General features: G+C 40.4%; 1 protein-coding gene across 1 annotated transcript in view; it reads right to left on the minus strand.

The window, feature by feature from the left end:
• The window catches only part of ROBO2 (roundabout guidance receptor 2), a 702928-nt gene that overhangs the window by 612423 nt on the left and 68629 nt on the right, over positions 1–21876 (minus strand). The window contains exon 2 of the mRNA XM_081087410.1: positions 5997–6323. Coding sequence (XP_080943536.1) covers positions 5997–6323 — 327 coding nt within the window. The remainder of the gene's footprint in view (positions 1–5996; positions 6324–21876) is intronic.

Below are 21876 nucleotides of genomic sequence, written 5' to 3' on the forward strand. Positions count from 1 at the left end.
GGGTGTCCCATAGCTTTGCTATTCTAGCAATCTGTGACCTATAAATAATGCAAGACCTTTTCCTTCTCTAAATGACTTTCTTGCAACATGAGTCTTGATACATGGAAACCAAAAAGAAAAGAAAAAAAAGAAACCACCCTGCAGTCACGGAATTTAATATATTTCTGGCTCCCAATTACATTGTGAATCCCATCTATCCTCTCTTTAGTAGTTGCATCAAAAGCCAACTTTTAGATATTTAGCCATTTTATTTTTATCTTTTTATTTTATTTTATTTTTATCAAAGCAAAGGTAAATCATAGCTATTATGAAAAGCTCTTGTATTTTGCTTTAGAAGTAAGGAAAGCAGAAAAAACAAAGATCAGTTTCTATGTGACCCCTGAACTTTGAACCACAACACCAAAACCTCCTTGCCACTAAGCAGGCAGCACCTTAATCTCTTCTCTCTGAAGAGTGCTGAGGAAAGAAAACGGAAAAAATAATCTGGGACTTCATCAATTTTTCATGAATTTTCATTTAGGCCAGAACTCCCTTTCACCCTGGTCGATAGATCAAGCTGCTGTCATATATTTACCACCTGGGGCTACAGCTGCTATCTCTGGGGGCTGCCGCTGACTCAGGCTGCATCACAGGCGGCCACAATCTGTGTGCGGGCCCCCTGCTCCCTCTGCTCCAAACACAGGCGCACCGGTGTTCAAACTGAAATCCTATCTGCACTGGCCGAGCGTGGGCCCATTGGTGATCCCACTGGAAAACTGCATTAACTTCTTCAGTGCCTCAAGCCTTACTATGGACCCTGTGATTCTGTTTTTAAATATGTAAAACTTTTGCCAGAGACCTTCCTTCAGTTCAACTTATTGGAAAGTACTTTCTGGATTGCTTCCTGCCGCCCCTAACCTCTCCCCCCACCAAAGAAAAACCAAAGTGGGAAAGCAGATATGAGGTAAGTGATTCAAATCTACATTACAATGATTGGGTCTGTATATTTTTTTACCCCACTATCTTGTTCCCTTACACAAAATTGAAGTATGTACTAAAGAAAAACAAAGATGAGAATACAGTATGGTAAAGAAAAGGGGGACTTCTTTTTTTTTTTTTAATTCCGTATTGTTTAAAAGTATTACATATGTCTCCTTTTTTCCCCCATTGGCCTCTATCCAGCCACTCCCACCCTTCAGCACATACCCTTACCCCCGCTACTGTCTGTGTCCATGGGTTATGCTTCAATGCATGCATATAAGTCCTTTGGTTGATCTCTTACCGCCCTCCCCCCATCGCCTTCCCTCTGAGGTTGGACCGTCTATTCGATGCTTTTATGTCCCTGGATCTATTTTTGTTCATCAGTTTATGTTGTTCATTATATTCCACAAATGAGTGAGATCATGTGATATTTATCTTTCTCTGACTGGCTTATTTCATTTAGCATAAAGCTCTCCAGGTCCATCCATGCTGTTGCAAATGGTAAGAATCCGTTCTTTTTTACAGCAGCATAGTATTCCATTGTGTAGATGTACCACAGTTTTTTTAATCCACTCATCTCCTGATGGGCACTTAGGCTGTTTCCAAATCTTAGCTATTGTTAATTGTGCTGCTATGAACATAGGGGTGCATATATCCTTTCAGATTGGTGATTCTGATTTCTTGGGATATATTCCTAAAAGTGGGATTATTGGGTCAAATGGGAGTTCCATTTTTAATTTTTTGAGGAACCGGGGGACTTCTATACAACCAGCCAAGACAGCAGAAACTAAGATTTAAATTAAAAATGAAAACCAAGGTGAAGCAAAGAGTGTAAAAAAAATCATAATTTTATAATTAATCATTTCACAATTAAAGTCATAACAAGTTTATTTCCTACTTATCTATATATTTTTGACAAGCCAGATGCACTTAAATCTCTAATTCTTAACTGAATTCAAGTCCCTTTACCCTCCTGCCCCAGGGAATTTGGGAGTGTCTGGAGACATTTTTGGTTGTCATAGTGGGGTTGGAGGGTCCTCAGCAAACACCAGAGATGCTGCTAAATATCCTACAATGCACAGCACAAATCTCCACAACAAAGAAATTACCTGCTCCAGTTCCCTCACACACTTCAGAGCTAATTTCTTGGAAGAACAGGTAGCAGTTAGCACTCCAACCCCAACACCTACTCATTTTCCTAGAGCCCAGAGACACCTTTTACTTGACCATCATGTGGCATTTACATTGCCAATGACTTTTCATTCTGAAATTATTGCCTTCCTTTTCTTGTCGCTTCACTGTTGATACCCCATAAACTCTGAAACCTCTTCTGAGCCTCCTGCACCGACACGTCTTTCCTTTGCTCATTAAATATTGGGGTTCGAGGCAGTGGAAGTGGTCTTGGCCCTTATTAACTACCGGCACACAGCCTGCCTGGGCAATCATGTCTACTTCTATTTACTCCCATGGCTTCGACCTCTATCTGGGAAAGACCTTTCTTCTCAATTCCAGAAGCTTTTTTAAAAAATGGAACATGAGGTAGTTTCACCTTCTTATCTCATTGTTCTGGCAAATAACACAGCCAAAGTAAGTTCAGCTTCCGGTTCCTACTAGTTATTTGTCCTGTAGCTGCCATTCCTAGAGATGCCAGCAATATATTCAGTCAATCTGCCAAACATATATATTATCTCACAAATTGACCATAAAGTGATATGATTTATAATTTCTTAATGTGATTCAAACTATTTGCTTCTTTTTAATCTTCACTGCTACTTTAAGTTTAAAATCTAACATATACCCTCTTCTGAGTTATTTGGCAGCTTCATAATTCCTCTCTGATTTCAATCATCATTCCTTTAAACCAATCTTTATTTCTCTTTCATTTCAAAGTCTCTCATTTTACAGAACAAAAATGACTAGATTTTATGAATCAGCATTTGCCTACCTTTCAAACTTATGCTGCCCACCAACCTCATATCAAACCACCTGAATTTCTCCAAATACACAATGTGTTTTGGTTTCCACTCGTTCCTTTAATGTGTTTTTTTTTTAAAAATGATGTTCTAAAATTGAGCCTTTATGTTAGGCATTCAAAAATATGAAGATCAAGAATTTTTATAATCTGGTAGAGGAACACATATAATTTATACCATTTTATAAAAATACATTGGTTACAATATTATTGAAAAATCTCAATGTTTTGACCCTAATTTCCATATTAATACTTTTTATGAAACACAAGGAAAGACAGAATACTTATGAGCTAATGCGAAAAAGATGCATATAAATGAATACTATTTGATCTTGTGTTGCCTTGAATGGCATGAACTGTTGACATGGCATTAGAAGAAAGAATTTTATTCACTAGCTAAATTCAATTTTGAAGACTTGTGTTTTCCTCTCTAGGTCAGAAATATTTTTAGCATTTCTCAAAGCTCATTGATTTAAAATTTTTTTAAAAGCTACTGTCATATTACAGGAAAAAAGTCATTATTTAAAATCTTCCGCTTAAAACAGTTTGATTCATTATTAATGATGGAATTAGGAAAGAAAGCAATCCTTCAGGTTACTAAATAAAAATACAAGATGCATGTTTATTGAGAGCAATTTTAACAAAACTAAGGCTTTGTAAAAGAAATTATAACCTTATATCGCCCAACAATAAAATGACTGGCCAATTTTGATAAATTGTAATATTGAGAAGAAAGGTTAGTTAAGGTTAAAAATAGTTAATTGCTGCCTGGGCTGGTGTGACTCAGTTGGTTGAGCATTCTACCGGGCATTGAAAGGTTGCCGGTTTGATTTGCAGTCAAGGCACAGGTCTGGGTTGAGGGGTTCAATCCCTGGTAGGGGAGTGTAGGTGGCAGCTGATTAATGTTTTGCTCACACATCAATATTTCTTTCTCTTTCCCTCTCCCTTTCTCTCTCTCTAAACATCAATAAAAATAGTTATTTGCTGTTAAGTAGATAAAAGAAAAAATTAAAAAACTCAAAATTTGTAATTTTTATTTGTATAAAATAGTCCAGATTTTATTTTAGTTGTACCAAATATGGCACAATTTTCTAACTGAAAATTAAAAGAACCCAGATATGATCTTGAATTCCCCATTAACTTGTTTCAATATCAGTTTGTTAACTAAGATATCATTTTATCTATAAAAGGGAAAATAATGCCTATTATATTTACTATAAAGGGACCTGGTAGAAAAAAGATCAATAGAATTTGACATTGAATTATTTCAATATTTTTGAAAAGTTTCAGAAATAAAATATTTCAAAATAAAAAATGGAAGTTAGGAATATTTGCATTCTTAAGGTTATGTGTATGTTTCAAATCTCACTAAAATTAATTTAACTGCTTTTTAAAATAATTTATGAAAAGTAAATCACCTGGTGTTCAGGCAAAATGGCATTGCTAGCTAAGGTTCTAATGCTCATATATTGAGGTCTTTCACAAAACAAATTCGGGTTTAGGATTCTTCTAATCTGTTCCTATTGGACATACACATTTCAAGCATCTGTGGGTTCCAGATTTCCTGGTATGAACTATAAATCAAAAGACTGGACACTTGCCCTGGCCGGCTTGGCTCAGTGGATAGAGCGTCAGCCTGTGGACTGAAGGGTCCCAGGCTCGATTCTGGCCAAGGGCACGTGCCTGGGTTGCAGGTTCAATCCCCAGTAAGGGGTGTGCAGGAGGCAGCCGATCATGATTCTCTCTCATCATTGATGTTTCTATCTCTCTCTCCTTCTCCCTTCCTCTCTGAAATCAATAAAGAAATATATTCTTTTTTAAATTAAAAGAAAAAGACTGGACACTTGATAACAAAAACTGTCATTGGGGTAGCTGAATAAGAAATAGTATGATTTTGTTTACTAAAAGATGTTTTCATGTCTAAAAGTAATGATAACAGGTAGTGATATATTGTTAAGAATTTTAGAACACAAATACACAAGTTTTATAATCTGGTATAATAAATTTAGAATGTAAGTAAAAATATCAACATTAATTACAGACATGAGACCATGAGCTATTATTTAGCACAACCCTTCAAGACATATAAATAAAACTCATGCCTAAATTCTCTTATCTTGAGACCCTATGGTATAAGCAGAAAATTGAAAAGTACAAACTTTTTAAAGATCCATCTTTTTCCGTCTTTTTCACAATTAATTATAGATAAAACATTTCCTCAAAATAAATAATATAAAAAAATGTATCATGCTGTTTAAATTACCATACCAAATCCTCGCTGTAAACCAGAAAAAAAAAAATCTATCATATTTTTTATTTTGTTCTGGAAAATAATTCATGAAGTTTTGGAATTAATGTAAAAATTGCTACAAAGCATTGATATCATGATTTACTAGTGTTATTTGGGTTATCTGCTTAATAAATATATTTTTTCAATGTCAAAGTCAGGGCAAATCCTTAGCTACTGCTGATTCCCAAAACATAGACCCTCTGATGTGTGAACATTCTGTCTCTACAGAATTAAGATATCTTCTATGATGAATTTTCTATTAAACAAAGAAAGTATAGTTGGAATTATTGTTGGCGTGTTCTTCCAGGCATGCCTAGAGTAATGATTCCTTTATCAGAAATTGTCTGATAAAATTTAGATTTATACATATATACAGTATATTAGTTATAAATAGGTAATAGAAATTGGTATAATATTGAATGCATTCCTTGTATTTGCTGACATGGTAGACACAAACTTTTCATTTAACACTGCCAACTTTAATACTTGATTATATCTCTCAGTAATAACTCAAATTTTAAATATGAGTAGCATCGCCTCCTTGCTGTAATATAGTAACAATCATCATGGTGCTGTAATCTAAATAAATTTACTGCAACACCCTGGCTTGGCATTATTTTGACTAGCTTTCTCTAGAGAAGACAAAGTAAAATTATGCAGAGCATTTTAATTGTTTTATTCTTTGGGTATTAAGCATCCATGGGAACAAAGCTTACTACAAATAAATCAAAGTAAATGCGCATGCCATTTATGAGGTTCATTGTGTTCACTTACATGCCACTTCCAGAGATGCATTCCGACTCACTGCTTCACCAAGGTAGTTTCTTGCAACGCAAACGTAGCTTCCTTCATCAGGCTTACTTCTGCGACCGTGCACAATGCGCAAGAAGAACAAGGACCCGCTGGGCAGCAGCATCCTGTGGGAGCGCGGATCATCCTTGTCAGTCTCCACCCGCTCACCATCTTTATACCACTCAATGGTGGGTGTTGGCCGGCCCTCTGCCTTACAGTTCAATGTGGTGGGCTCTCCCTTGGAAACAATGACATCTGAGGGGTGCTCCACAATCCGTGGGGGAAAGTCTTCCTGACGAAGACGAGATCCTAAAAACATGACAGAATAAAGACAAGCTTTGATATTTTCTTAGTGATAGCTTTTGTTTGATCTAGGTTGACATTGGTGAAATGAAACTCTTTATTCAAAATGCACTTATTACTATTTTATTTGTTTCACTCTTTTGTTCTTTATATATCTCATAAGTCATCCCCATTCCTTTGTGTAATGAGACAATATAACAATAACTTAATGTTAATTCTAATAAGTTATAGTCAATGTCTCATGAATCATGACCAACAAAACCAAGAGAGCAGGCTGGACTGGTAACAAGTAAAACAATTTCCCATCCTCGAAGTGCTTACTATCTCTGGGGGAGAAAGCCAAGTGCCCAAGTACCTAGAACACATATATAGATACCGTTTATCATGCTGATGTGCTGTTATCAGACTTAACATAAAAAGAGACCCACATTAAGTGCAAATATTAGCTCAATTTAACAGATAAGAAAGAAGCTTAGGAAATTAAATTGATTGCCCAAGAATGTAGAGGAAATAAGCAGCAGAGACAGTATTTACATCCAGATATGTCTGACTGAGGACCTCAAGCATAAATCACTATGTTAAAATGAAATAAGTATTGCATAAAGGAAAAAGAAATGCATTATTGAAAGAAAATTAGAAGCAAAATATTAACTCTAACTAGAACATATTAAGAAGTCTCTTCCCAAAAACAGTGGCATTTAACTTGAGCTGTAAAGAATAAAAATATGTCAATATGGGAGAAAGGCATTCAGATTGAAGAAACAACATAAGCAAAAGAAGAGAGAAATTAGACCACATTTACAGTACATTTCATAATCAGGGAAAAAGTTGATGTGGTAGGTGAGTATAAAAGGTAGTCTTGGAGCCTGAGACAAAAGGGCTTTAAATACCATGCTAAGGAGTGTGAATTTTAGTCTATAAGCTGAGAGATTTTGAAGGAACAGTACCTTGACTACCTGTGTATTAGAAAGACACTCAGGGTCTGTAGTGTAAAAGATTGGTAGCAATGAAGGCAAAAAGACAGTTAAGAGTTGTTGAAATACCCCAGAGAACAATCAAAACAAACAAAAGGACAAAAAACCTGACCTTGAGAAATAATGCTGAAGTATAAAAAAGAGAAAGATATAAGGCATATTATAAAACAACTAGAGGCCGGGTACATGAAAATTCGTGCACTGGGGGTGGGGATCCTTCAGCCCGGCCTTCCCTCTCTCACAGTTTGGGGGCCCTCAGGGGATGTCCCTGATGGCCTCCCTCTGCGTGATGTGACAGGGATAATCAGGGGAAGGCGTCACCCCCATCACCCAACTGCTGCTGCCAATGCTGGCTGCCGCAGCTGCCAGCACTCAGCCCTCGCTTCTTAGCACCGGCCCTGCCCCCCATCCACTGGTGGGTGGGGGGGCGATCTGAGACCAGGTCAGGTGGGGGAGGGGCTGTGGGAGGTTGGGGCACAGCAAGTAGCACCCTGTCCAGCCTCTGTGGAGGCGTGACGCCAGGACCAAGCCCGAGCCGCTGCCTCTGCGGCTGCCTCTGCAGAAGAGTCAGCACTGGGACTGGGACTGTGCAGCCCCCTCTCCCGCTGCCTCTGCCGAAGGGGCCCTGGTGCTGGACTGGCCCACACTGTCACCTCTCCCGCACCACTGGCCCTCGGACCTTGAAGCTGCTGCGGCTTTGTCTGGAAGGATGTCAGGAAGACATCTGGTCTAATTAGCCTATTACCCTTTTATTAGTATAGATCAGTGATGGCGAACCTATGACACGCGTGTCAAATGTGACACACAAACTCATTTTTTTGGTTGATTTTTCTTTGTTAAATGGCATTTAAAAATATAAAATAAATATCAAAAATATAAGTCTTTGTTTTACTATGGTTGCAAATATCAAAAAATTTCTATATGTGACACTGCACCAGAGTTAGGGTTTTTCAAAATGCTGACACGCCGAGCTCAAAAGGTTCACCATCACTGCTATAGATGCTTGATAGAATTTGGTATATCACCATATAGCAAGGAAGAGTGATAGGTACCAACAATTTCCTTGTGACTGTGATGAAAGTAAGGCTACTAAGGAAAATAAGACATACCAAGAGAAAGTCCTGTTGGTATTTTTAAATGAACCATTTACATAACATATTGTTTTGAATATTTTTAATTTATAAAGTGCCAATGGCCACTACCAGCAACTGCAAAATAAATCCAAAGGAGATGCTGGAAGAAATAACGACATCTGAGGACAATGATAATGTACATATGAGATTTTAAAAGTTTGTTCTTAAAATTTTCCAGCCAATCACCTAATATTAGCACATCTCTGCCCAATACACAGAAGTAATATTTATTTCTCAGTAGTGTTTATTTATATTCAATATTAATTAAAATTTAATATTTTACTTTTACAGAGGGAATTTAATTTGGTAGTAAATAAACATTTTCTTTTCTGAAAAGATTTAACATTTAAAGGTTGCTGATTACCATTTGTAATCTCATCAGATCCAAGAAGGAACTTACACATTGAATGTGCTAGGTACCTACAGCAAAAGAGTAATTCACAGTACACAGGTGAGAATTAAAAAACAAAAAAGTACTAAAGAACCCCAAAGCATTTAAATATGGACAGGTACATCATATATCACAGTAATATAGGAAGACACATATTTAAGTACTGAGGTCCTAAAGCACATGAGGAATTTGCTGTCTGTAAAAAATAAGAATTATTTTAAAAAGCAATAATCAAGAAATATCTCAAAGTATCCTATATAATAAAAGCATAGTACTCTATGCAAATTGTCCCTTCAACCGAAAGTTATCCAGAGTTTGACCGGGGGTGGGGGGAGGGAGCGGGTAGGGAAAGGGAGGGAGGTCCTGGTGGTAGCAGGCAGCCAGAGGAAGAGAGGGAGTAGCTGGCTGGCAGCTGGCAGATGCTAGGAACCCTAACAGTGCACAAATTTCATGCACTGGGCCTCTAGTTTAAATATAAAGGGCTAATCATAGTTTGCAAATAGTAGCATATTCCCAAATGTAAATGTCTGGACACACAGCCATAGACTCTAATCCTGAAATGCATCAAGAGTTGTATTTTGCTTTTCATGTAATAGACATATGGTAGGCTGCAATCATCTTGTTTAGATAGCCTCCTTGTTCTCTAACCTCCCATATGCCATCATCTACATTCTCCTGTCAAAGATGTTCTATTATTAAAACTAAGAAAGTCAATCGTCCATGTTATAAGACTGTTATTTACTATATCAAGTAGTTCCCTACCTTATTAAGCACTTGGCCTGGGTAAGGCCTGGGTAAGACCTTAAGTACAGGGTTGGAAAAAGTACGTTCAGTTGTTTATATGAAAAAAATAGTACAACAATTATAAAAATACAAGAATAAACTTAGAGTTTAGCATACTCACAACTGTAAATCTACATTTGCCCCCCTGCTTATTAATACTTAATCAAATAACATTTAAATAATATTCTGTCGAATAAAGAGGTAATATGCAAATTGACCATCACTCCAACATACAAGATGGCCACCCCCATGTGGTCAAAGATGGCCAGCAGGGGAGGGCAGTTGGGAGGGACCAGGCCTGGAAGGGAGAGCAGTTAGGGGCGACTAGGCCTGCAGGGGAGGGAAGTTAGGGGTGACCAGGCCTGGGGCAGTTGCGGGGGGTGGGGGGGCAGACCTGCAGGGGAAGGCAGTTGGGAAGGACAAGGTTGGTAGGGAAGGGTAGTTGGGGGGGACCAGGCTTGCAAGGGAGGGCAGTTAGGGGTGACCAGGCCTGCGGGGAAGGGCAGTTAGGGGTGACCAGGCTGGCAGAAGAGGGCAGTTAGGGTCAATTGGGCCAGCAGGGGAGCAGTTAGGCATCTATCAGATTGGCAGGGGAGTGGTTAGCGGGTGACCAGGCTGGCAGGCAGAAGTGGTTAGGGGCAATCAGGCAGGCAGGCAGGTGAGCATTTGGGAACCAGTAATTCTGCATTGTGAGAGGGATGTCACAGATTGGAAAGGGTGCAGGCTGGGCTGAGGGACACACACCCCCGTGCATGAATTTCATGCACCAGGCCTCTAGTCTAATCAAATAAAAGAGAAACATGGTAATTGGCGTACGACCGCTACCCTTCCCATTGGCTAATCAGGGATATATGCAAATTAACTGTCAGCCAAGATGGCGGCCGGCAGCCAGGCAGCTTGAAACTAACATGAGGCTTGCTTGCTTCAGTGACGGAGGATTCTAACGTTCCCCGCCTGCCTTGCCGGCCTCTGAGCCTGCAGTTTGAAACATTTTAACAAATATAGAAGCTAAAAAAAAACCCAGAAACCAGCTTTCAGCGAGCTGGAATCTCAGAGCTGGAGTCAGAGCTGGAGTTATACATTGTTTCGATTACCTACTTTTAGCAGCGGAGGCCTAAGAGCTGGAGCCTCAGAGCTAAAGCTGGCCCAGAATTTTAAAAAAAAAGAAAAAAAGGAGCGGTTGGGAGCTTCCGTCACCCCCCAGCCAGAAAACAGCCCTCAGCCCCTCACCCAGGCTGGCCAGGCACCCCAGTGGGGAACCCCACCCTGATCCAGAACACCCTTCAGGGCAAACCAGCCAGCCCCACCCATGCACCAGGCCTCTATCCTATATAGTAAAAGGGTAATATGCCTCCCAGCACCGGGATCAGTGGAGCCGCAAGGCCTCCCACACCGGGATCAGAGTGACAGGGGGCAGCGTCCAAACCCCCTGATCGCCCTGCAGCTCTGTGTGTGACAGGGTTCGGCGCCCTAACCCCCTGATCGGCCCTGCTCTGTGTGTGACAGGGTGCGGTGCCCCAACCCCCCCACCCCCATGGACCCTGCTCTGTGTGTGACAGGGTAGAGCCATAATCTCCCCATCGGCCCTGCCCTGAGTGTGAAAGTGGTGGTGCCCCAACTCCCTGATCGGCCCTGCTCTGTGGGTGATAGAGGGTGGCGCCCCAACCCCCTGACCCGCCCTGCTCTGCGTGTGACAGGGGGCAGTGCCCCAACTCCCCTATCGGCCCTACTCTCTGAGTGACAGAGGGGAGCTCCTCAACCCCCTGATGGGCCCTGCTCTGTGCATGACAGGGGGCAGCGTCCCAACCCCCTGATTGGCCCTGCTCTGTGCGTGACAGGGGGTGGCGCCACAACCTCCCCATCAACCCTGCCTTGAGTGTGACAGGGGGCGGTGCCCCAACCCCCCAATCGGCCCTACCCTGTGTGTGACTGAGGGTGGCATCGCAACCTCCCAATCCGCCCTGCTCTGTACATGACAGGGGGCGGTGCCCCAACTCCCCAATCGGCCCTGCTCTGAGCCCAACCAGGGGCTGCACCTAGGGATTGGGCCTGCCCTCTGCCACCCGGGAGCAGGCCTAAGCCAGCAGGGCGTTATCTCCCAAGGGGTCCCAGACTGGGAGAGGGCACAGGCCGGGCTGAGGGACCCCCCTTCCCCCCAAGTGCACAAATTTTTGTGCACCGGGCCTCTAGTATATATATAAAAGCCTAAGCGAACATTATAACTACTCGACCAGTCGGTATGATACACACTGACCACTGGGGGCAGACGCTAAACGCAGAAGCTGGCCCATGGTGGTTAGTGCTCTCCCACAGGCAACCTCCTGCAGTCCCTCCCGCTGGAATGGGTGAGATGGCCCCAATCGACTCCAATAGCCAGCTAGGCCGAGGGACTCCACCTGTGCATGAATTCATGCACTGGGCCTCTAGTCTACACTAATAAAAGAGAAACATGGTAATTGGCATACGACCGCTACTCTTTTTATTGGCTAATCAGCGAGATATGCAAATTAACTGTCAGCCAAGATGGCGGCCGGCAGCCAGGCAGCTTGAAACTAACATGAGGCTTGGTTGCCTCAGTGACTGAGGAAACCAACGTTCCCCGCCTGCGGCTGCAGGCCTCTGACCGGGCAGTTTAAGAAACATTGTAACAAATACCGCCGGGCTTCAGCCAGCAGATTCGCAATATTGTAAGCAAAGGCCAGAAACCTACTTCCAGCCATGGAGGCCTAAGAGCTGGAGCCAAGCTTCAAGGTAAAGCTGGCCCAGAATAAAAAAAAAAAGAAATAAAGGAGTGGTTGGGAACTTCAGTCACTCCCAGCCTGAAAACAGCCCTCAGCCCCTCACCCAGACTGGCCAGGCACCCCAGTGGGGACCCCCACCCTGATCCAGGACACCCTTCAGGGCAAACCAGCCGGCCCCACCCATGCACCAGGCCTCTACCCTATATAGTAAAAGGGTAATATGCCTCCCGGCACCAGGATCAGCCTTACAGGGGGCAGCGCCCAAACCCCCTGATCGCCCTGCGACTCTGTGTGTGACAGGGGGCGGGGACCCAACCCCCTGAGCAGCCCTGCTCTGTGCCTGAGAGGGGGGAGCTCCCCAAGCCCCCCCCCACAGGCCCTGGTCTGTGTGTGATGGGGTAGAGCCATAATCTCCCCATCGGCCCTGCCCTGAGTGTGAGAGTGGCGGCGCCCCAACCCCCTGATCGGCCCTGCTCTGTGGGTGATAGAGGGCGGTGCCCCAACCCCCTGATTGGCCCTGCTCTGTGCGTGACAGGGGGTGGCGCCGCAACCTCCCCATCAACCCTGCCTTGAGTGTGACAGGGGGCGGTGCCCCAACCCCCCAATTGGCCCTACCCTGAGCGTGACTGAGGGTGGCATCACAACCTCCCAATCTTCCCTGCTCTGTGCATGACAGGGCGGCACCCCAACTCCCCAATCGGCCCTCTCTGAGCCCGACCAGGGGCTGCACCTAGGCATTGGGCCTGCCCTCTGCCACCCGGGAGCAGGCCTAAGCCAGCAGGTTGTTATCTCCCGAGGGGTCCCAGACTGCGAGAGGGCACAGGCTGGGCTGAGGGAGCCCCCTCCCCCCCCCCGGGTGCACAAATTTTTGTGCACCGGGCCTCTAGTATACTTATAAGAGAAAAAGAGGCAAAATAGACAAACTGAATCAGTACATTCAACTCAGAGAATTTTACTCATTTATCTATAATACTAGAGGCCCAATGCATGAAAATTTGTGCAAAAATAGGCCTTCCTTCCCCCGGCTGCCAGCACTGGCTTCCCTCTGGCACCCAGGACCCGGGCTGCTCTCCTCCTCCAGCTGCCTGCAGGCACCCGGGACCCGAGCTGGCTTCCCTAGGCCCCAGCTTCATCAGGAAGGATGTCCAGAATGACGTCTGGTCTAATTAGCATATTGCCCTTTTATTATTATAGATATATAAACTATTTTAGTATTGTTACATTTAGATAATTTTTATTAACTTTATTTCTACTATTATAAAAATTTCAAAAGAACATCTACAACCTAAATGTAAGAGGTAAAACTATGAAACAATTAGAAGAAATTGTAGGAGTAAATTTTCATGACCTCAAGTTAGAGAAAACTTCCGTAGTTATTACACCAAGATTACAAGTGGCAAACAAAGGAATAGATAAACTGGACTTCATTAAATTTAAGTATGTTTGTGCTTGAAAAAAACACATGAAATATGAAAAGGCAACCCACAGAATCAAGAAAAATATTTATAAATCATATATCTGATAGGAGAGTTATAGCTAGATTATATTTTAAAATATCATATAATTAAATAAAAATAGAAGTAACCAAATGTAGAATTGGACAAATGATGTAAATAGACATTTATCCTAGAAAGCTAACCCAATGGCCAATAAGCACATCAAAAGATGCTCAACATTATTAGCTATAAGAGAAATGCAAATCAAAAACCACAATGAGATATACTTTAAAACTTTAGGGTGGCAATCATGAAAAAATGTAAAATAAATATTGTCAGGGATGTGGAAAAATTGAAAGTCTCATACATTGCTACTGGGAATATAAAATATTTGCAGCCACTTTTGAAAATAATCTGGAGTTCCTCAAAGTGTTTTAGAATTAATGTATAACCCAGAAATTCCACTGCTGGGTATACATCCAAGACAAAGAACCTTACTTATGTCCACACAAAAACTTGTACATGAATACAATATAATGTTCATAACAGCATTATTGATAATAACAAAAAAGTCGAAAAAAATGTCCATCAACTTATGAGTAGATAAATGATGCATATCTACATAATGGGATATTATTCAGCAATAAATGGGAATGAAGTACTGATAAACACTACAACATAGATGAACCTAGAAAACATGTTAAGTCAAAGAAGCTAGTCACAAAAGATCACATAGTATATGATTCCATTCTTATGAAATGTCCAGAGAACGAAAATCCTTAGAGCAGAAAGTAAATTATTGGTTTTCTACTGTGGATGATGGGGTCAGGGATGAAGGGAGACTGGGAATCTCTCAGGGTGATGAAAACATTCTAAAATAGATTATGTTGGTTGCACAGTGCTATGAAGTTAAAAAGTATTATATTGTACACTTTAAATGGGTGGACTGTATGGTATATGAATCATATTTCTATAAAGAAGTCTTTGAAAAGTTATGAGTCGAAGCACTGTGAACAAATTTAATATAAGGCGTTGTAACAATCTGTGTTTACTCTAACCAACAGTTAGGTTATTTGCCTCATTTATAATTTTAGGTTTTCGATTTAATCTTCAGGCCAGCAATAGCTACTCATAGAGCATAAACTAAAGTTGGAAGGTCTTACTAGCCAGATGATTGTTGATAGAGATAGATAGATAGATAGATAGATAGATAGATAGATAGATAGATGATAGATTGATAGATAGGTGATAGATAGATAGATAATAGATAGATAGATAGATGATAGATAGATAGATAGATAGATAGATAGATAGATAGATAGATGATAGATTGACAGATAGGTGATAGATAGATAGATAATAGATAGATAGATGATAGATAGATAGATAGATAGATAGATAGATAGATAGATAGATGATAGATAGATAGATGATAGATGATAGATAGATGACAGATGAGCAAAATAAAGCTATAATCTAAACGTTTTGATGTTATTCAAAGTGAGGAGATTAATTCTGAGCTCCTTTAAAATCAGACATCTCAGAGGGAAGGTGGGTGGGTGGGAAGAGATTAACCAAAGAACTTGAATGAATATTTGCATAACCCATGAACACAGCAATAGTGTGGGAGAGGCCTGGGGTGGAGGAGGGGGGCAAGCTAGAAGGAGTCAATGGGGGAAAAAAGAGTACATTTGTACTACTTTCAGCAATAAAGATAAATAGAATAAAATAGGAAAATTAGACATTACACAACTATAGCAAAGCAGTGACCCTTAGAATGGATAGGCCTTAGGTAGATCCTTGAATTCTTTGCAATTATGTATAAAAATGTGTATTCATGTGTGAGCCAGATGAAGAAGTGGTGAGGGGCACCGTAGCTTTCATCAAATTTCCAAAGAGGTTCTGGGCCATAAAATTATGAAGGACCACTAAATTATTAAACTACTATGGTATTGGACCAAAACAACACCATCATTTGGTTAAACAAACAAACAAAAAAGCTAAACTTTCAACCAAACTCATTGGGAATTCAAATCCCAACAGTAGAGGGGGCTGTCCATCACATGAAGTGCCCTCAAACAACTTAACTTCAAGAGCTTGGATACCCAGAGGCATATTTTGAAATACAGGATGCCGGGCCAGCAGGAGAGCTGCCGAATCAGAATCAGCATTTTGACAAGATTCCCCTGAAGAAGGCATGTGCTTGTTATAGTCTGAGAAGCAATGCTCTAACCACTTTCTGTTTTGCCCTGAGCTAAGGATGTTTTCACATTTTTTAAATGTTAGAAGACTGAGGAACAAGAAAAGGAGGAAGAAAAGGGAAAAATAAAGAGACCCCATGTGCTCTAAAATGCTTGTAATAGTGACTTTGAGCATGTTTTCATATGTCTCTTGGCTTTCTGAATGTCCTCTTTTGAAAAGTGTCTATGTAGGTCCTTTGCTCATTTTTTGATTGGATTGTTTATCTTCCTTTTGTTAAGTTGTATGAGTTCCCTATAAATGTTGGAGATTAAACCCTTATCAGTGGTAACATTGGCAAATATGTTCTCCCATGCAGTGGGCTTTCTTGTTGTTTTGTTGATGGTTTCTTTTGCTGTGCAGAAGCTTTTTATTTTGATGTAGTCCCATTTGTTTATTTTCTCTTTAGTTTCCAATGCCCTAAGAGCTGTATCAGTGAAGAAATTGCTTTGGCATATGTCTGAGATTTTGTTGCCTTTGGATTCCTTTAGCATTTTTATGGTTTCCCATCTAACATTTAAGTCCTTTATCAATTTTGAGTTCATTTTTGTGTATGGTGTAAGTTGGTGATCTAGTTTCATTTTTTTGCATGTATCTGTCCAATTTTTGGAATATTATGCTACTGTAAAAAAGAAGGAATTCTTACCATTTGCAACAGCATGGATGTAACTGGAGAGCATTATGCTAAGTGAAATGAGTCAGTCAATGAAAGAAAAATACCACATGATCTCACTCATTTATGGATACTAAAGACCATTATAAACTGATGAACAAAAATAGAGACAGAAGCAGAGCAGCATCTAACAGACTGTCAAACTACAGCGGGAAAGCTGGGGAGGGTTGGGGGGGTGAGCGGGGTGGGTAAGAGATCAACCGAAGGACTTGTATGCATGCATATAAGCATAACCAATGGACACAAGACACTGGGGGGTAGGTGAGGCCGGAGGAAGGTCACGGGGGAAAAAAATAAAAAGGAGACATATGTAATACTCTTTGTAATAGTTTAAGCAATAAAACAAAATTTAAAAAATAAAATGCTTGTAATATCTGCTATCTGATCATTTAGAGAAAAAGTTTGCCAGTCTTGCTGTAGAGTACCTGTTTATCACTTTACATTAATAACTTCAGTTTTTAAATTTATATCCCTCTTATAAGACTACAAAACTGTTTTCTCCAGATTCCAGATGAAAAAGAAAAAAAAAACACAAAAAAACAAAAATACAAAAAAAAAAAACTTTGACAGAAATCTTAATATTGTTTGTGTAATAAATGTTCAGGATTCTTATATGAACACATAGGCTAAGCAAGGTATCCAAATTACTATCTGCAATTATATCCTTTCTCCCGGCTGACAGTGTAAACCTCTTTTTATATCTCAATTATTAACTGGGCCATCAGATAGTCTAGTTTTAATTTTAAACTGCCCTGTTTTTATTTAAGTGCCCTTAGCTATTTTATAAAAAGACAATGGAAATCAGTCACACAGTTCTAAAGATGAGCATCCAAATGTTTATTTTTACTGTCCAAGAAAGTAAGCTATAAAATAGTAAAGTTACTTGTTCATAACTGAATAGCTAGTTGAAGCAGAATTAGAACTCAAGACCTTTAATCCAAAATGTGGCAGGCATTTTAAAAAAATGGATGGAAGAGTAAGAAAGAATGCACATTACCATTATGCTAATTCCTAAACCCTCTTCTAAGTTGATTTCCATAAAATGAGTCAAATGAATGCCTCCTGTCATAATGTAGCCAGAAAATATCTTCCTTCTTTGTCAAAATATGACCCTCAGACTACATGTCTTAGAATCACTTGGAATATTACTTTAAATTCAGATTCTTGGTCTCTAAAACCAACCAGATGCATTGGAAGTTACAAGGGGAAGGGTCTAAGAAGCTGCACCTTGAGCATGTCATGCACTTAGACTGGTGAGATGAAAGCATCCCACAGAAATATGAAATTCCTCAGCTGCATGCAGATGCATCTTCCACTAATGTTCTAAGTACCCAAATTTACATAATGGATTACTTCTGCTTCTCAGAGGCTCCCAAACAATGATTTTGTAATGATTTTTGGTAAAATATTTAATAAGAAAGCAAATTGAGTAGTATGCTAGCTCTTCAAATTTTAGAGATTTGGAGGTGAAGTTTAAAATCATAATTTGTGAATGTATTAAAATGTAGTTGTATTAAGCTATAACCTTCCATCAGCAGTGAGTGGTACAGAAACTTGTGTTCAGAAAGTCATTTCAATTACATCTCTTTAATAATAAAAGCATAATATGCTGATTAGATTGTACAGCTGAACGACCTTCCAGACATCCTTCCAGACGACCTTCCTGGTGAAGCCGGGGCTGCAAGGGCCGAGGCAAGCTGCTGCAACTGTGAGGGCCAAGCGCCGTGCATGAATTTTGTGCACTGGGCCTCTAGTCCTATATAATAAAAGCCTAATATGCAAACTGTCCCCTCGACTGGGTGTTTGAGTAGGAGTACAACCAGGGGGCAGGGCTGTCCGGCCAACCATCCTGGCCAGCAGCAGCAGCAGACAACCTGGGGAAGGGATCCACGCCCCCTGGCAGCTGGCAGCCGCTAGGGACCCTACCTGTGCACAAATTTTGTGCACTGGGCCTCTAGTAATAAAATTAAGGACGATAAAGCGCCTAGAACAGTGATTCTCAACCTGTGGGTCACGACCCCTTTGGCAGTCGAACGACCCTTTCACAGGGGTCGCCTAAGACCATCCTGCATATCAGATATTTACATTACGATTCATAACAGTAGCAACATTACAGTTATGAAGTAGCAACGAAAATAATTTTATGGTTGGGTCACAACATGAGGAACTGTATTTAAAGGGCCAGAAGGTTGAGAACCACTGACCTAGAAGAACACTTTTAATGTTATAATTCATTTCAAAGTAAACTCTTCCTGTCTCATTATTCAGTAGAATGTAGTATTTCTTTCAACTAAGATTTACTTTTGATTCACATACTAGATAACCATATCTGGTTAAGTTAAGCAACACACTTCACACTTTTCTGAATTTTTTCAAGGGCAGAAGAAATTCTTGGCCAATTAATTAGAGACTGTGCAATACAATGCCCCCTCCCTCCCCCACCCCAGCAAAATATCTATGTGGTGTCAGTTTTTCTTTTTCCAAAAATGTATATAAATACTGTGAACTAGTTTATCATAACTATGTATATTTTAACAAAAAACTTTCCAAAAAAATCTCCTAGAAAAATTAAGCCAGGAAGATTATCTATGACACTAATTCTAAATGTGACCAGACAGCTCCCAAAGTTATCACTCCCCCACCTCCCCACGGTGAGAGGCACACAGAGCAATATGAAAAATGTAAGCTGCTTGACCCGTCAGAATAAGAAGAGGGCAGTCTCGTAGGAATAATGGATATGGGTTATTCATTAACAAATATTATGCCTCACTTTTATCAGGTACAAATCTTAACACCAATGTCTCATCAGTTGTTTTAGATGATGAAAAGGAATCATATACACAGATCACCATATATACATGTAGTAAACATTCAGTATATCTTATTTTTCCCTCCTACAAACAATCACAAACATACTTTCCAAAATTTTCCCCTTACGTTTGAAAGTTGTTACCAGTTTTTATTTTACCAAAATCAACCCTACTCAAAATGCTCTGCATGAAATTTTTTTTCTCAGTGCTGCTACCAATGATTGAGCTAACATAATTTGTGATAAAATGAAACTAATCAATCACTCCATCAAGTCTGTCCTTACAACTTTTCCATTCTTGACTTTTTCATGCTGACTAAATTCTAGTGTACTTTCCTTTTGAGGGAGCGGGAATAGAAAACGGCTGTGAGACAAAATTTTTCCCCTCTAGAGGTCCCATTATATGATCAGATATAGTGAGAAAGCCATAGTTTGGAAAGCATAAAGACTATTTCATTCATGTGAGCCTTAGTGAAACTCTCTCAGCAGACTATCTAATTTGACAATGGCTTAGAAAGTTTATAAGATTCTCATTCCTTCTGGAAGCATGGCAGTGCCATGTTAAAAATAAGTTTAAATTAGAAATGACATCAAAATTGAGGCCAAGAATTACTACTTACTTATTACAATTTTCTACATGGCTTTTTAATGTAAAAAAACTAAAGGGTCAATGCTATGAAAGGCAATTGACAAATATAAAAAATGTGTCTTATCCAACAGGCAGCTTTGCTTCCAAAAGTTCCAGTTGTGTAACATGCATCTAGCAGCACCCCTATCGCCCAGTCTTCCGGGCACAATAGACAGAAGGTTGTGCTACCAGAAATCCTCTTGTTCCAAACCCCCATTTTACAGATAAAGAGAAAAAAAAACAAATAGAGAACCAAAGAACTTACTGATCTTATAACTGGATGTACCTTTGACCACCTTCCTCCTCCAATTCCCCCTCCCCAACCCCTTCTGCCCCCACCATCCCCAAAGCTGATAACCACAAGTGGTCTGATCATTTTTCTATGAGTGTTTTTTATACTATTGCAGATATACATGAGGTAATACAGTATTTGTCTTTTTCTGTCTAACTTATTTCGCTTAAAAGAGCAAATTTTTGGAAGATACGTATTTTCTATTAATGTTCACTACAAGTGTTTGCCCTTGGTAGGTCTTGTGTCTACTATCAAAAGCAAAGGTTATCAAAATGCCTTCTTGGAGAACCCTCCAAAAGTTAACACTTAAAAGCTTTTGTTTAAAAAATAGCTCATGTAATACTTGGAATTTATGCTTACTTTTCTATATAATTCATTCACATTGCCAAAAAGTACACAGTTCTATAAATCACTTAAACCAAAGTCCAACTGGTAGCCCTGGCTGGTGCGGATCAGTTGATTAAGCATCATCCCATGTATCAAAAGGTAATTGATTTGATTCCGGGTCAGGGCACATGCCTGGGTTGTGGGCTTGATCCCTGGTAGGTGGAGTGCAGGAGGAAGCTGATCGATGTTATGCTCTCACAATGACCTTTCTCACTTTCTCTCCCTCTCCCTTATTCTCTCTCTAAAAGTCAATAAAAATATTTTTACAGTCAACTAGCAATGCATACATATTGATCTTAAAAGTAAATATTTTATCTATTATATAACATTAGTCAAGATATTTAAATGTTCCTTTTCCAGAGTGAGCAGGTTACTACTTCAGGAGAAGGTAATTAAAACAGATTCATAAAAGTTTTTTTCTCAGAATTTTACAATTGTACTTCAGACCTTTATTTTTGTAGCCTAACAGAAGTTGCTGAAAATGTTAAAAGTTGAACACACTTTCCCTCTTTTTCCCCCCTATTTTATTCAGTACCTTAATTAACTAAGTTTTAATTACTATTTATAATACTTCATTTTGTGGATGCCTACATCAAATTCACTGGGACACTGACCTTACCTGAACAGGTGTGCCCAGGAGACAATACCAGCATCCACCAGGAGGGCAGTACTGCTTTAGGTAGGTTAGAACCAGTAACCAAAAGCAATCAAAATCAGGGATGGACACATGGAACTCTATACATATAAAGAGGTAATATGCTAATTGCCGTTACGGTGTCCCCTGTGTCCCTGTAATGACCACTTTGCATATTGATACATATGCAGCAGGGGGCGGGCGGCTGGAGCAAAGTTCCTGGGGGTCTGAGGAGAGCACCTGACAGGAGCCGGGACTGCAAAGAAGAAAGAGGAAGTGGCCACGGGGAGCTCTTCCAATCCCCCTGCACGGACACCCTATCCCAGCCCCCGTACTCCCAGGGGGACGGATGGACACCCTACCCAAGCCCGTGCACCCCTGGGGGGACGGGATGGGGAGAAGACCCAGCCTTGGGGGTAGATGCAGCTCGCACCTCCAAC

This window comes from Myotis nattereri, assembly GCF_964212035.1.
Source record: "Myotis nattereri genome assembly, chromosome: 3".
NCBI classification, from domain to species: Eukaryota; Metazoa; Chordata; class Mammalia; order Chiroptera; family Vespertilionidae; genus Myotis; species Myotis nattereri.